Below are 14,921 nucleotides of genomic sequence, written 5' to 3'. Positions count from 1 at the left end.
TCTCTCCCATTACATACCTTCTTAATATTTTGTCAATCCAGTTGATCATAAAAAAAAAAAAAGAGAAGAAATGTTCGTAAATTGTGAAGCAAAACAAAAGCACATCATCAAAATTTCACACTTAATGAAAAATAGCAAAAATTCTGCCATGGCCTATTGATTAAGAGACTTGCTTAGATACAGACTTTCAGTGATAATAGAATGTCAGGTCAGGCAAGTTGTGGTGTACAGATATTCAGGAAAATGTTTTTGTTGTGATACAGACTCTCAGTCTGAGAGGTTTGTTGTAATGTAGATGTTCAGGGTGAGAATGTTGCTGTAATATAGAAATCAGGTTAAGACTTTGCTGTAATGTAAAGTAACAGGATGAAAGGATATTAGTTGTTATTTAGCCTTTGAGATTAGGAGATTTGGTTGTAATACAGATATTAAGATAAACCTTATAAGAATTTTGTTGTAATGTAGATACTCAAGGTTTGTTATGATACCAATATGCCAGTGAAGATTTTGTTTGGTTTTTTTATTTGTTATGTAGAGAGTCATGTTAAGAGTTTTGATTCATATAAATTAATGGTTAGAAGTAGTTTTTGTAATAACAGATTTTCAGGTTAATGGTTTTGCTGTAATATAGAAAGAGGAGTTTTGGTGTTTCTTGTAACAGTATGTATTTGGGTCATGAGTTATGTTGTAATGAGGATGTTCAGGTCTCGTAATTGATGGTTGGATGCAATTGAGCAATTTCACACAAGTGTTATTACTTATCATGCAGATGCAGAACGTATCACAAAGGATAGTATTTGCAGAGCTTTTAACATTGGATCAAACACTAGTTAACTGTCAAAGATGTGTGTGCTGAGCAAGGAGGGGTAATTATGATGCCGTGATGCTATAGCTCAGTCAGTTACCATGGAAACCGAGCCAGAGTGTGACCTCTGCATCTGCCCTTCCCCTCTCCTTTGCAGGTCCAGAACTCGCTGGTCGAGAGTTCTGAACACGTCAAAAAGATTGTGGCGGCTCTGAAGGACCTCGGTCACCACGCCATGAAGCAAGCCAGTTCCCTTGCAGGTCAGGACCGCCTTCTTCTGTTTTCTCTTAACCTACCCAGGAAATTTGCAGTTTAGCATTTGATCTTTACCCCCCTTTACTGCAGTACCATACTAGTCAAATGTCTTCTTAGGTAGGAAGGATGATTAACCCTGTTTGTGCCACATTACAGTTGAACCTCTCTTATCCGGCCTCCCTTTATCCGGATCTCTCTATTATACGGACGCAATCTCGCCGTGATTTTTTTTAATTTACGGGAGGAAAGGGGGATTCCCAACTCAATCTAACAATGGCGACCTACAGTCGACTTTGCCGAGTATGGTTTATTTTCAAGATCTACTTGATACATTTCTTAATAATTATTTAGGTAAATCATTCCAAGAATTTATAAAAGAAAATGATTTCATTCTTGCAAACACGAACCTCTATTTTGGGGTCTGTTACTGAGTGTAACAATGAAAAGGTTGCAGTATACACATTACTACATGTGGTACTACAATGGGCTACATCAGTACATGTGTATGTATATGTACATGTCTAAAGCATTGAGTCTCCCGTATCCGGCCAAATCCCTTATCCGGATGAGCCCCGGTCCCGACTTGTCCGGATACGAGAGGTTCAACTGTAATTCGTTGTCCATAGTTCTGTGTTTGAAATTTGTGCACATTTGACTGATTGGCACAGAAAAAGTTCATAAGTCAGATGTGTAGTTGGACGGGGATGAAACGGTGACATTGTACGAAAGGCTGAAATAGTAGGTCTATCACAATATCTTCATGATGAGGTGCATGTGATTTTCATGTCTACCACCTTGCTGTATGTGATAAAGGTATCAAGATTATTCTGAAGCCAATCTTACTGATGGCAAATTTTGCATCAGTTTTTATTTTGAATACGAGAGCTGATCAGTATGAAGTGTTGGCCTTGTATTCGGCTCTCGAGATTGGCACAAGAAGAGTGAACTCCCAACAACAATAAAGTTTTGTCTGCAAAATATACCCTATGGCTATGCATCTCTGATCATCTCAAAATTTTCATGTTGATTTTTGTGAGGACAACAGTCATATCCATTTTGTCACCCAAAACATGTGTGAAATTCTTTCTCTTTCTTTTTTTTTGGTTTTTTTGTAAGAGTTCTTTTCATGTTTTACGTGAATACACTGCACAAATTATACACATTGTTCAAAGTGTGTAGATTCATGATTTGTCAATGCATACATCCACTACCATATGTCCCCCCAAAAAATTACATCGGTACCTTCCGCAACGATAACTTTAAAAATAGTGAATCAATCCAAACACAATTTCAGGATATGAAACTATATCTCATTGCCCATAATCTTACAGAAAACCCCATTCAATTTGCTTCAGTAGTCAAAGAGAAATGAGGAATTTTGTAGAGCATGTCAGGAATCTCTTCCCTCCAAGTTCTGTCTATTGTGTTCACACATAAAAAAAAAAAAAACAGTTCCAAGAGCATCCAAGTGCTAAACTTGGAAGAATCAGACTCATGACATGCTTTACAACAATCCACATTTTTCTGTGACTGCTAAACCAAATTGAATGGGGTTTTCTGCAAAGTAGAACTAAGATGTTATATTTTAAGACCCTGAAGTAGCATTAAGATATTTTAACCATACTGGGTGTTATCAGTGCGAAAATCCGATTGTAATTTTTTTTGGGACATACTGTACAGGCTTTTTTTTTCAGAGCTCCCGTTGTCATTCCATTCGGTGTGTTTGATGGCATTTTTTTTTTCATTCCCCCCAGCAAGAAATCAAATTTTCGCACATTTTGTATCTGTGTGCTTCAGTTTGGTGACATGTCAACACTTATTTTAAGCGCAATACATGACTCTCAGTGCAGAAGGTGCCAAATTATTTTGCTTGCCGCTGTTTCGGGTACTTTTGAGTGTTTTTTTAAAAGTGATTTTGAAGGTGTGTTTTAATGCTTTAGCTAAAACTGACTTGAATCTGAAACAGACGAGGCCGTGAAGAACCAAGACAAGACGGCGGAGGAGAAGGCCAAAGGTCGGTGACGTAGCAGCCCAACCCAAAAAGCATTCTTTGCATCACGGAATGAATACAGCATGCCTGCCAAAAACTAACCAATCACCATCCACGTACCATGCAGCAAATACAATGGCGAGGGCCACTAACACTAACCAAGATGCGATTTGATTCGATCGTGAATTGCATCTGTTCTTGTTAGACTTTTACAAGGAGATGTCAAATCTATTGGCCAAATGTTTTTCACTCTTTACAAGGACAAAAGAAATATATATCATATAATATATTTATGGAGTGTCCATCCAGGTTACCTAACTATGACCAGCTTGGGCCCATTCCACGCATTCTGTGGTTAATCTCTGCAGCGGTTCTGAACGGATGATGATTTTGTAGGCTGACATGTTTTGTGATGTCGATGAGTTGGTGTAGTATTTATAAATGTGTACGTATGTTGTGCCGATGCTATACCCCTATTTGCTTTTTGACTCTCCCTATTTCCAAGCATGAATCATAAATGCGTGCCCTCTTTTCCCCCCACTGAAAGCTGGAGTAGTGAAAGATTTAAGTGTTTCCCTTCATACATAGAAAAACAGGTACATGCAGGTTATATGTTATTGTTTGTTTGTGTATGTGTGTGTACATGTGTGTATGTGTATGTGTATACGTGTATGTGTATGTGTATGTGTATATGTACGTGTACATGTATGTGTATGTGTATGTGTATGTGTGTGAAATAAAGAGAGAAAGGAGGAAAAAAAATGCTGATAACATGGACACTACCACATCACTATGCTAACCTAGTTACAGAGCATGGGTGTGCTTAGGGTAAAATTTAGATTAGATTTAAAATTCAAGATTACGGTTAGAACTTACCATCAATGACTATTGCAATAGTGGCATCCAACAATCTATATCTTTATGCTAGGCCACCCCCGCCCCCCCCCCCCCCCTCCAGCAAGCAGGAACTTTCGTCAACCATGGATATTTAAACAACCCTTAACTCTTCCATTCCCACAGCCATCCATCCTGAATAAGAAAGCAATCACCTTTTCAATGTACTGGTCCTTTAAGGGTTACTGTATACAATCGTCATGATGCCTCCTACATAACCCACAAAGTCTTCCATGTAGCCTCAGGATCATTTTCTGAGCTTCTTCTCAATTCAAATAAGTAATATGATCAAGACAAAATGGCAATTTCTTGGTTCAACGATCTAACAACACTGAGCTATCGCCCCAGTGATTAGAACCATACTGTGTATATTTCCACAATGCATGTAATTGAGGACATTACCATGGTTCGACAAATGCATAATAATGTTTGTGCTAGATAATAGTCTCAGTGAAACCAGACTTGGGTGCTTTGAGAATGAGAGTGGTAGTAGAAGAGTTTGCAGTCATACAGTGAAATCGAATAATATGAATGAAATGCTGTATGAAAAATTTTGAAAATGATGAGGAGCATGTGTAGAATATTCAATTTTTATGTGCATTTTGCTTTTGATTTGTCAAGTTTGTAAGTTAGAATACTCCTATAAGCTTCATTTGTGATCTTCTTTTGGACTTCCTTTCACTGACAAGCATTGCAGCCTATTGAGGCACTAGTTCTAGTTTGATGACAGTGTTGCGATGCCTATATATTTCAGTCTTCGAATCCTGTGAAGAGTGTGTATGACTTCTGCGAGACTTGTGTAGTATAGATGCTACAACGTAGTGCTCTAAATAGACTACATGTGTTACCCGTATTCACGAAGGTGATTTAAATTTTAGTCCATGGTTTATGTTCTGCATAAATTCGCAGACATATCTGGTACATCAACAGACATCCCGATCCTTTGATAATCACGAATTGATCTCGTGTTTGTGTAAGGTACGCCTTCTTCGTGCTATTTTAGTCCATGGACTAACTTTACACCATGGTTTTGACTATTGACCGATTCTGTGACGCGCTATGTGTATTTTTGGCATGGGCGCAGCCATAGTGGGTGTATCATCCGACCCCCCCTCCGCACTCCCCCACCCCTCTCCCGACATTAGCACGCGCGCAGAATGAAAAACTGCTTTAGCCAATGGGCGTCTCGTACTGAGTGCGCGAATGCTTGCTTAGTGCGCGAACCTTTGTTACAAGTGCGTGTAAACATGTTGCCCCGGGGTGGGGGAGAGCAGGGGGGGTCGGCTGATACACCCACTATGGCTGCGCCCTGTGCTGTAAAATGTCTACTGCCCTCAACGAACCCGATTCGGTCAATACTTAATACAGCATATATTTTGCAAGGTTTTTATTTTCATGAGTTTTGCATGAATTTTTAACAACGCGCGAAAATTAAATCCGAACCTGTCATGATGCAAAGTGCAGGCTCACATTTCTCTGTTCAGTACTGTACTCCACGATTGCGAATTCAACCACTCACGAAATTGTTTGGAAGTCCCAAATCGCAAAAAAACTAGACTCACAAGATATGTGGTGTATACAGTATACCGCCTTCGTGAACGCTGGCCTTTGTGTGTGTGTATCCCCTATCCTGTGTGTGCTACATAATAGGCAATTGCCGCTGCTCAGTCTCGGTGGCTGATTTGAGAATGCAATGAAATCTAGTGTCTTTTGAGAACTTGGCCACTATGTGATGCAAACACAGCATTGCCAAAGCCTAGAGTAGTGAGATGTCTCTGTCATGCTTGTGGAGAATGATGTTAAAATTTTTGTGCGTTTTTGTGTCAAACTTGTCTTGCCAGTTCTACTGTGTACTGTTGTTTGTTGTGTCAGCTTATTGAATTAAGAGACGGTGCCAAAATTTCACTGCTAGCTGTGCTGCCCTGGTCCATTTCGTCATGAATTTGGAAACTGAACGTTAGACTGAGAGATCAGTGGCCATACTTAAAACGATGGTAGTGATGGTGCTGATGTTTTTGTGTCAGATGTTGATGGTAATGACAATGTAAATGTTTATTTTGATCATAATGTTATTGATAGTTATGCTGCTGATGATAATGAAAACAATGATAGAAGAGGAGGTAAAAAAAAAACAACAAAAGTAATGTCTATGACAGTAATTACCACAAAATTTTTGAGGCCCTACTGACATCATCACAGTGTACATTGTCAAACCTGTCTATAGCGGCCCTGTCTATACTGGCCACATGTCTACAATGGCCACTTTTTTCATCTCACTTGGGGTGGCTGCTATAGACGGGTTTGACTGTATTATATTGAGGTCTGGACTACAGACTACAGCCAGCAGGGCGCAAACAGACTGTCTTCATTTCACTTCTTGATCGACATTTCTCTCGCATTCTGGGGGGATTTGTCACACTCCTAATTAGTTTGTCTGATGGGAAAAATGATAGGTGAATGCTTTGAACGGATTGCACTAGAGGGAGACAGGATGCATCTTGTTCCTTTTGCAGCGCAAATAAAAATACTCTGCTTGATTTGTGCAAATATTTCTGTAATTATTACCTTGCAGTACATGATCCCAGGAAGCTCGTTAGATTCTGGGAATGTGTTTTCCAATTAGGTGATTTACCATTCTTTCTGTCTGTCTGTCTGTTTGTCTGTCTGTCTGTCTGTTTGTTTGTCTGTCTGTCTATCCATCTGTCTTTCTTTCTCTTTCCTTGTTTGTATTGTGAAGACTGCCCTCTACAGTTCTGCATTGTCTAATACAGTGCCTTATTTTAGGAAAGGTTGAAGAGCACTCTCTGGGGAGTGCACATGTGCAGCGCACTGTATAATATGCAGGGATATTGGTGGCAGCCTGTCGCTGTCTACAGGCACTGATAGAATCCCAACAGGATGATGCAAGCATCAATTTATGAGCAGAAGCAGTCACATGCATTGTGCGACGAGTGAATACAAACAGCATGACATTTGAAAGTTCTTTACAATGCGTTTGTGTGTTGATGAATGCAATCTGTGTGAATGATATTCTATGAAAAGAGCTGTTACTACGTTGTACTGTGTGATTTACAGGAGAGCATCAGCCATTTTCTGTTTGTTTATTTGTATTTTGACGGGAAGAATCTTTGGGCAAAGAAGACAATCCTCGAATTTCCACGGGTGCTGCTAAGTTGATCTGTGATAACAGCAAGCGGGGCGATTTTAAAGTCCCATTCCATGGACCGGCTCCTCAGCTCAGGTGTTAGGAGGGGATGGCCATGGGTAGAAGAGGGTGCAAAAGAAGAAAGGAGAAAATAGTAAAGTTCTTTCTTTTTTGACTACTAAAAACGCGGCGAAAATAATATGAATAAATTCAAAAAAATATGAGGCCCTCAGACCCGTGGATTTCCACGGGTGCTGCTAGTTATAGTGTAATTCCAGTAGCTGGTGTTGGATCTGGTGTTGAATGCCATCTACAGCACGGATGCTCCACTGTTCTTCGTTGATTTACACACTTATTTTCCCCATTTGGTTAACACTAGCCCCTAGGATTTATCAAATGTGTGATTTCAAGCTCGCTGTTGCTGTTAGTATTGCTATATGGACATCCTACATGTACATATATGTTATTTAAAGTTATGCCTGTATTTGAATTTTCTATTAAACTGCTCACTTTAAAGGACAAGTTCACCTTCATTAACATAAGGATTGAGAGAATGTAGCAATATTAGTAGAACACATCATTGAAAGTTTGAGAAAAATCAGACAATCACCGCTGGATGAGAAGACTACTGCAGTGTATGATGTCAAATGCGTACAACAATATAAGGAAAATATAAAGAGAATTTCACAAAATTTCATCTTTTGAAAAAAGTACACATTCTCTTTACTCGTTACTGACATATGTTATGGGTAATATTGTTCCCATTGCCTTTAGAAAGAGGCAAGTCAAGTGCTCTTTTATCATGCGAAAAAAGTGAAAATATGTTGAATTTTCTTTATATTTTCTTCATACTGTTGTACTCATATGACATCACGAGCCTTAGTAGTCTCCTCATCCAGCGGTTCCAACACAAAAATTTTAAGAATTCATAACTTTTGCATCGATTGTCCAATTTTCCTCAAACTTTCACTGATGTGTTCTACTAATATTGCTGCATTCTCTCAATCCTTATGTTAATGAAGGTGAACTTGTCCTTTAAAGAATATTTACATTAACGACAAACTTATTTCTGATTGAAATGCTTGTGTGGAGCGCAGTTAGAAATGAGGAAAATGCTGATTTTTGTTTCTTTCAAAGTCAGATGTTTTCTCCTTGTTTTTGTGAGTTTGGAGTGGGAAACTAAAGCAAGGAACACAGAGTGGCCGGCCAGTCTTGGAAATGGGTCAAGTTGTGGTTCAATGAATATAATATTCCCCGTGCTATCGTTCCCTCAGGCCACCTTGGCTTTGGAGAGTGGAGAGAGAGAGAGAACGAATGAATGAGTGGATGGAGAGAAGAGGAAACAAACGGAGACAGGCAGGAGCAGCAGTGTGAGAGGAGAGATAGATAGAGGGGGGGGGGGGTAGCAGAGAGAGTGAGAGAGGGAGAGAATATATGTGTGTGTCTGTGTGTTGAGGGAAGGAATGAAAATTGGATGATTAAAACCAGCTCTGAGGTTCCCACACTTCCAATACATTTATTCAGCAGCACACTCCGGAGAGTCAGGTTTCAAGCACCCCTACAGGTCGCAATGGTCATGACCGAGTTTTCCACAGCCTCCCTTTCCAAACAGACAGCTACATTTTATACTGAAGGGGTTGCTCTCAAGTCATTTTGTGCGGAGGGACTTACTAAAGAAGGTAATGACCTGCAACATTATTTTCCCCTCTTCAGTTGGCGTCTAAAATTGATCTTCTGTCTCGGCATTCCTTAAGGGTGTCAAAAATGTCACAGTGCCTCTTTTGCTAGTATCGTATGACAATAATGTTCATCCTAAGGGGTGCTGAAGAAAGTGACAGTTAATTAAAGCCAACTACAACAAGAATTCTTCAAAAACATTTTCGTACTAGTACAGACTTTTGCAGCTACAAATCAGAAACAAAAGAACACGGAAGAGAGCAGCAGATTAGTGGAAGGATCCAAATGTGTCATGGGGATTTTTCTGCTTTGAAAATCATATGCTGTCAATGAACAGAAATTCTTCACAGGTTGTTAAAGTTTTTTTGAACCCTTGATAATCAGAATTAGAATGACGATATGCCAGCAAAAACGAGTGTATACAGTTCAACCATCCCATGTGTGATGACTAGCTGAGGCTGTTCTTGTGAATCTAGAGTACCACTGGTGTCTACTTTTGGCTGAGGATCTTTTTACCTGCTTAGATGAGCACTTGTATCTGTACCTGTCTTACATTTATTTATAATGCCATAGACACATGTAATGACATGAAAAGTGTGATCGCAAAATTGGTTAAACGCTATTTTTAAACATATTTTAACGAAAGTCCATTGTGAGATAGAGCCAAACCAGTGATACCCCACTACATAAAAATGAATTGGATTAAAAGTATCCAATATCTTTTGTCATTTTCTTTATTTTTTTTTTCTTTAGGAGCCCTTATCCCAAATGTCTCAAGTCATCATAAATGAAGTTGAATCCTTTTGCATTCAAACTCTTAACATAGTTTATGAGTAGAATCAATGGAGGTTAGAATGTCACTTTACACACTTGGCTGGATGAAAGCCTTTCCAATGCCCATGCACAAATTTACATGTCCACACATTTACCACCCATCTACCAATTTCCTTATGAGTTCAAATCATAGATATCATATCTTCAGAAGGGTGAGCAATGATCCATTCAGTTTGCCTAGAATTCTATTTGCTGTATTGCAACACTTTGTATTAGGTTTGAAGGTGTTATTTATTGCTATGTCAGGCAAACATCAAACAAGCTCTCTGGTTGTTGTGAACAATATTTCACCTGTCCAAGCCAGCAGGATGTAATCACTGAATTTGTTCGTTACAAACTTGGTATCAGTTCTTTATCTATATGTCTGAGCAATTTGATCTTAGAATGTCATGAAAATACCACTCCAAATATATTGTTTGTTTTTTTTAATCAACTTACTGCCTATTGATGAATTCAAATGTTTTTTTTTTTTTAAATGGTTATTTCTTTTTCTCCTTTTATTGGCGATGTCTTTGAGGTTATGAGATGTTTGACAGTCAACTTACATGAGAAACATTTACATGTGCAATTCAAGTCAGTGAACCATAAAACTCTTTTATTTGTTAAATACTGTATCTATTTCAAATACTAATACAAATACAAATTGAAGGAGAAACTTTTGTATTTGACCGGGAGGATACATTTAGTAAAGCAGAAATGAAGATGGAAATAAAGAAAAGAACAGATGTAAAATGGGGCTCTTTGATTTCTGTGGATTATATTGAAGAAAATGCAGGCATCCCTGACTGTGATCCTCAAATTGCTCTAATTTTCATGTTGCAATGTTTCAACCCCCCCCCCCCCCTTTTACTACAGCTGTAAAAAAAAATGTATGTCACTCTGAAGTAAAATGACGATATACTGCTCCATTTTTTACATTTATGCAATGCTGAGTGCAAAACGGGGGCTTCTATAGGTGTTGCAGGTAATAATTGTCCATATAATTGACAATCTCAGTGGGATCGTTTTCCCTCGTACAATCTTTTTTTTTTCTCGAAAATAATTCATTTCTACCTGACATACATGTCGGTTGTTAACAAAAATCACTGAGTGATAAAGACCTTGACATTGTTGAGTAGTGAATTATAAGAAGAGAGCTCTGCTTTGATTTTCCTCCTTATCTCCGCACCTCGCTCCTCTTGGTCGTCCACGAGATTGATTTAATCTGTTTCCAATAAATATTTATGGGGTTATCTGTCTGACATTTCGTCCCTCGCTTATTGATGGCACCCCACACGAGATTCGGCTTGAGACTGTTGGGTACTTGCGAGAAAAAAGCAATTAGAATGATCGATGTGAACAATTCAGACATATAGTTTTGGTAAAGACCTCCCCCAGTTTACAATGGATTGATCCACTCTGTCACTACCCAGTGCATTAAATAATGTGATAGGGGTCCAACACCTCCAGTTGTAGGGGGAGGCACAACATTCTTCAAAGCAAAGTCACAGCAGTGTGTTTTGTCAAAAAAGTATGAAATTATATCAGTTTTAGCTTATCTACAGAGAACTGAATAAAATGAAGTGAATTCTCCGTGTTATAGATCACAAGTGCAATGCAAACGTCAGCATCTATGGTGCAATAGCTACAGTGTAAAGCCTGTAGATAAGAATACCCCTGAACTTTGTTGTGTGGGCTATCTCTTATATATGCTGCATGCAGTCGATAGCCAAATTATGCAGTGATAGAGCCATCGGCACCTCTCGTAATTACCTACCACTGACATGATTGACTCTGGATATTAGTTGGTATATTCAGGGAGGTGGACCTCCCTGGTATATTCCTGTCTCATATAATGGAATGAACCGGTATCCTGTGCCTAGCTACATTGGCTAAGTCTCTTGTACATGCTTGACTGGTGTTTAACCTCTAGGAATGGAAGTTTCCTCTCAGTTATGTGTGTTTTTTTTTCCACCTTCCATAATAATGTCTAGGGTCTCTTGTAAATTTCATGCAAGGAAGTCTCGTGAATGTCGCAGTCGTGCAACACGATTTAACTTGCAATTGACATCACCCTCAGCCCAGCAATGCTTCTCTCTCCCCCCCCCCCACATCAGCAATGGAACAGTCTGCTTTTGTCACGTCTCTGTAAGGTTTGTTTTGCATCATCCCTGAAAAACATGCATGCAAGGGCAGTTCTAACAATACGGAGGTGTGAACTTAACCCCTTCTCTCTCTCTCTATGCCTGACTGTGTATGTCTGCATTTATCTGCGAATAGATATTTTTTTTGCTTTCCACTCATCAACTGAGAGAGAGAGAGAGATAAAGCTTTTGCATTTTGAGAAGTCTGTGCATGGTCTCATTGTACAGATGCTGCTTTCAAAGGTTAGATCCTTGCATCTAAAATCTTGCGAACCAGGGGTATGATTCTAGCATTTGTAGCGAAAAGGGACCAATGAGTAGTTTCACTAAGCCCAAGTACTGGGATGAGCTTTACTTCCCCAACATGGAAGGCAGTTTTGTCGGTCAAATTTTGGTTTGCACCTCATCTTCCTTCATAGCCTTGAACATCTCCTTTTCCATTACCTTACCCCACCCCCAGCACCACAACCCATGACCCCCTTCCCCCTTCCTTTGATGTTCTCCAATTTAAAGACGGTTAAGGATAGTTTTTTTTTTTTTTTAAATCAACCTTTCATTAGCAGAAGCACACTGGAAAAAAAAGCCAAAACAACAAAGGCATCATTGATATGACTTTCTGTATGTAAGATATTGACTTTTTATTTCTGAAAGAAGTTCAGGATAGAGTATTTAGCCCAGGTAATGTAGATACCTGTTTTGTGTCAGTCGTTTTTGTGTGTTTTGTTTAAACTTTTGATAGTTATCTTATCAAGTGATGTTTGCAGATGGGAATACCACGTACACGAAAAAGCATCTCTTTTAACTTGTGAGAGGACTTAGAGCATTTGAAGTCCTTTAGCGATGGGTGCGTGTCCTCACTCCTCCGAGAAGCGAGAAACAAAGTTTTTGATTGCATGTGGCCTGCTCCACTTTGTGACAAGTCCCCAGAATAATAGAAGAGGCAACGGTGTAAAGTTTCACCGTCCGTCGACCGGCACCGCCAGCAAACTGTGGCTGTGGCCACAGCTGAGAGAAAAAACATCCCTACAACATCACCGCATAGAAAACAACAAAGTCAAAAAATGGAGTAATAAAAATATGAGGGAAAAAAGAGAGGAAAATTAGTAGTAGTTAGAAAGAGTGAAAGGAGGGGGGGGGGGGATGGTGGGAGGTCTGGTAGGGACCGAGCTTTTCTTTCTGGCCCCCGTGATCCGTTGTGGTTTCATGCACCCTGGGAGTTTTGTCTCGCAGCCGGCGTTACTCCATGTCACGCCGGGCTGCCGCTCCGGTTCTTTGAACTCGGCCAGAGTGCAAGCGCCGGACGTTCATTCCTCGGCCGGTGGAGGAACCCGGGGATGTGGCGGACATGTCGGTTCACTGTTCTCTGACGGGGAGTCAACGCACCGTCCGCGGAGATCCTTGCACTCTCATCAGCTCACTCCTCTCTTTCTCTCTCCTTCTCTCTTCCCCAAGCCTTTCTCTCGCTCCCTCTATCACATTTTATGGGGAGCATAAGTGTTTAAGGTGATTAATGCTGGAGGCACAGATGTATACATCTCTCCCGTCACAACAGGATTTATTGCCCGTACACTTCCTCTGCCTGTATATATGCCTGCAGATATTTTTCCTGCCTGTATTGTTCCAGAAATTTGAAAGGCTTCTGCCCCTCCGTGCGAGACCATTCACAAATTAGCAGCCGCAGAGTTTAGCTTTCCATCCTCAATTTTGTCGGAATTGTTGAGAATTTTTCGTGTTGGGGTTCTAAATTTTTGATTGCATGCTTTATGACATTAGAAATATAATGCACTATAGTACTTTAAGGAGTCACCCCTCCACGCATGCACACACACACGTGTACACGTATGTGCAAATAGAAATTGTCCTGCAACTGTGCACTTATGCGATAAGTGATGAATTGATATGCCTTAAATTCTGACTTTAATGTAATATATTTGTCTTCTAAACTATTGTCTGCCATAATTCAAAGGAAATTAAGAAATAAAGTGACATATATGATACATTTTTTTTAGCATGTGCAAGAGTCCATGACTACAACAAAAAAAAAAAATCTCTAAAAAGATTGCAAGTTACGTGCCCCAGTGGATGTCAGCTGGTGTAAGACTTGAATCAAATTGATTGATTGTGTTCAGCCCAGATATTCTTTTTTCCCAGATCATTTAACAGATGTTAAGCAGAACAGCTAGACGTTTGCACTGTTGTTAAAAAAAGAAAGTGGATTATCACACAGAGTGCACTCTTTGTTTGTTTGGTTTTTTTTCGAAGAAGGAAAAAAGTCTTAGAAATTGATTCAAGATAATAAAAAACACCAATGTATTGAAAAACCCAAAATGAATCCCCCACCAAAAAAAAAAACGAAAAAAAAAAACAAAACAAACAAAAAAAACACCCCAGAATTTGAATACCCTTCAAATTGCAAAAAACAAAACAAAACAAAACAAGCTTCAGTGGGATGAAGGAGACAAAAAAATAAAAAGTCAATGAAAAAAAAACACACAAAAAAACAGGCATTGAAGATCTCCTCCAAGATTGCTGTAGTGAATGGTCATGCTTGAACCCAGAACCTGTTTGAAAAAAAGATAACGGTACCAACTCATGAATCACTGGACCATGAACTACCTGTCATTCAAGGGAGGTGCAGGTGACATTATTGGAACTGTTATTCACTTGAGATGCATACATGTATGTATATCAGTAGAAAATAATTTCTGAAATCCTGACAGACAGTGCTTTCATTTCAATTGGAATGTGCTTTCAGTGTCCCTGCCGAACGAGTTCGAGCAGGGGACTATGAAACGGGCTCCGTACGTGTGTGTGTCCGTCCGTCTGTCTGTCCGTCTGTCCGTCCGTCTGTCCGTCTGTCTGTCCGTCCGTCTGTGCGTCCGTGTGTGATCAAAATGTTCAATTTGCTACTTCTCTGTCATTTATGAGCCAATTTTGATTCTGTTTGCTTTATATGATAGCACTACATGGGAGCTTTGAAACTTTTACACAGAATTTCAGTTGTGACCTTTGACCTTGACCTTTGACCTACATTGTACATTTTGCTTCAAAATGCTACTCCTTCGCCATTTCTAACCCGATTTTGATTCCGTTTGCTTTATGTGATGGCACTAGGTGAGGGCTTCAAAACTTCTACACAGAATTTTGACCTTTGACTTCTTTGACCTTTGACCTTGATTTTTGACCTATATTGTACAT

General features: G+C 39.5%; 1 protein-coding gene across 2 annotated transcripts in view; it reads left to right on the top strand.

Moving 5' to 3' along the window:
• Nucleotides 1-14,921, top strand: part of LOC140242027 (dynactin subunit 1-like) — a 66,024-nt gene that overhangs the window by 33,142 nt on the left and 17,961 nt on the right. For both annotated transcript variants that reach the window (XM_072321773.1, XM_072321772.1), the window contains one exon: nucleotides 963-1,065. In XM_072321773.1, coding sequence (XP_072177874.1) covers nucleotides 963-1,065 — 103 coding nt within the window. The remainder of the gene's footprint in view (nucleotides 1-962; nucleotides 1,066-14,921) is intronic.

The sequence above is a fragment of the Diadema setosum genome, chromosome 18, assembly GCF_964275005.1.
Source record: "Diadema setosum chromosome 18, eeDiaSeto1, whole genome shotgun sequence".
NCBI lineage: Eukaryota > Metazoa > Echinodermata > Echinoidea > Diadematoida > Diadematidae > Diadema > Diadema setosum.
This window is presented reverse-complemented; position numbering and strand designations above follow the sequence as displayed.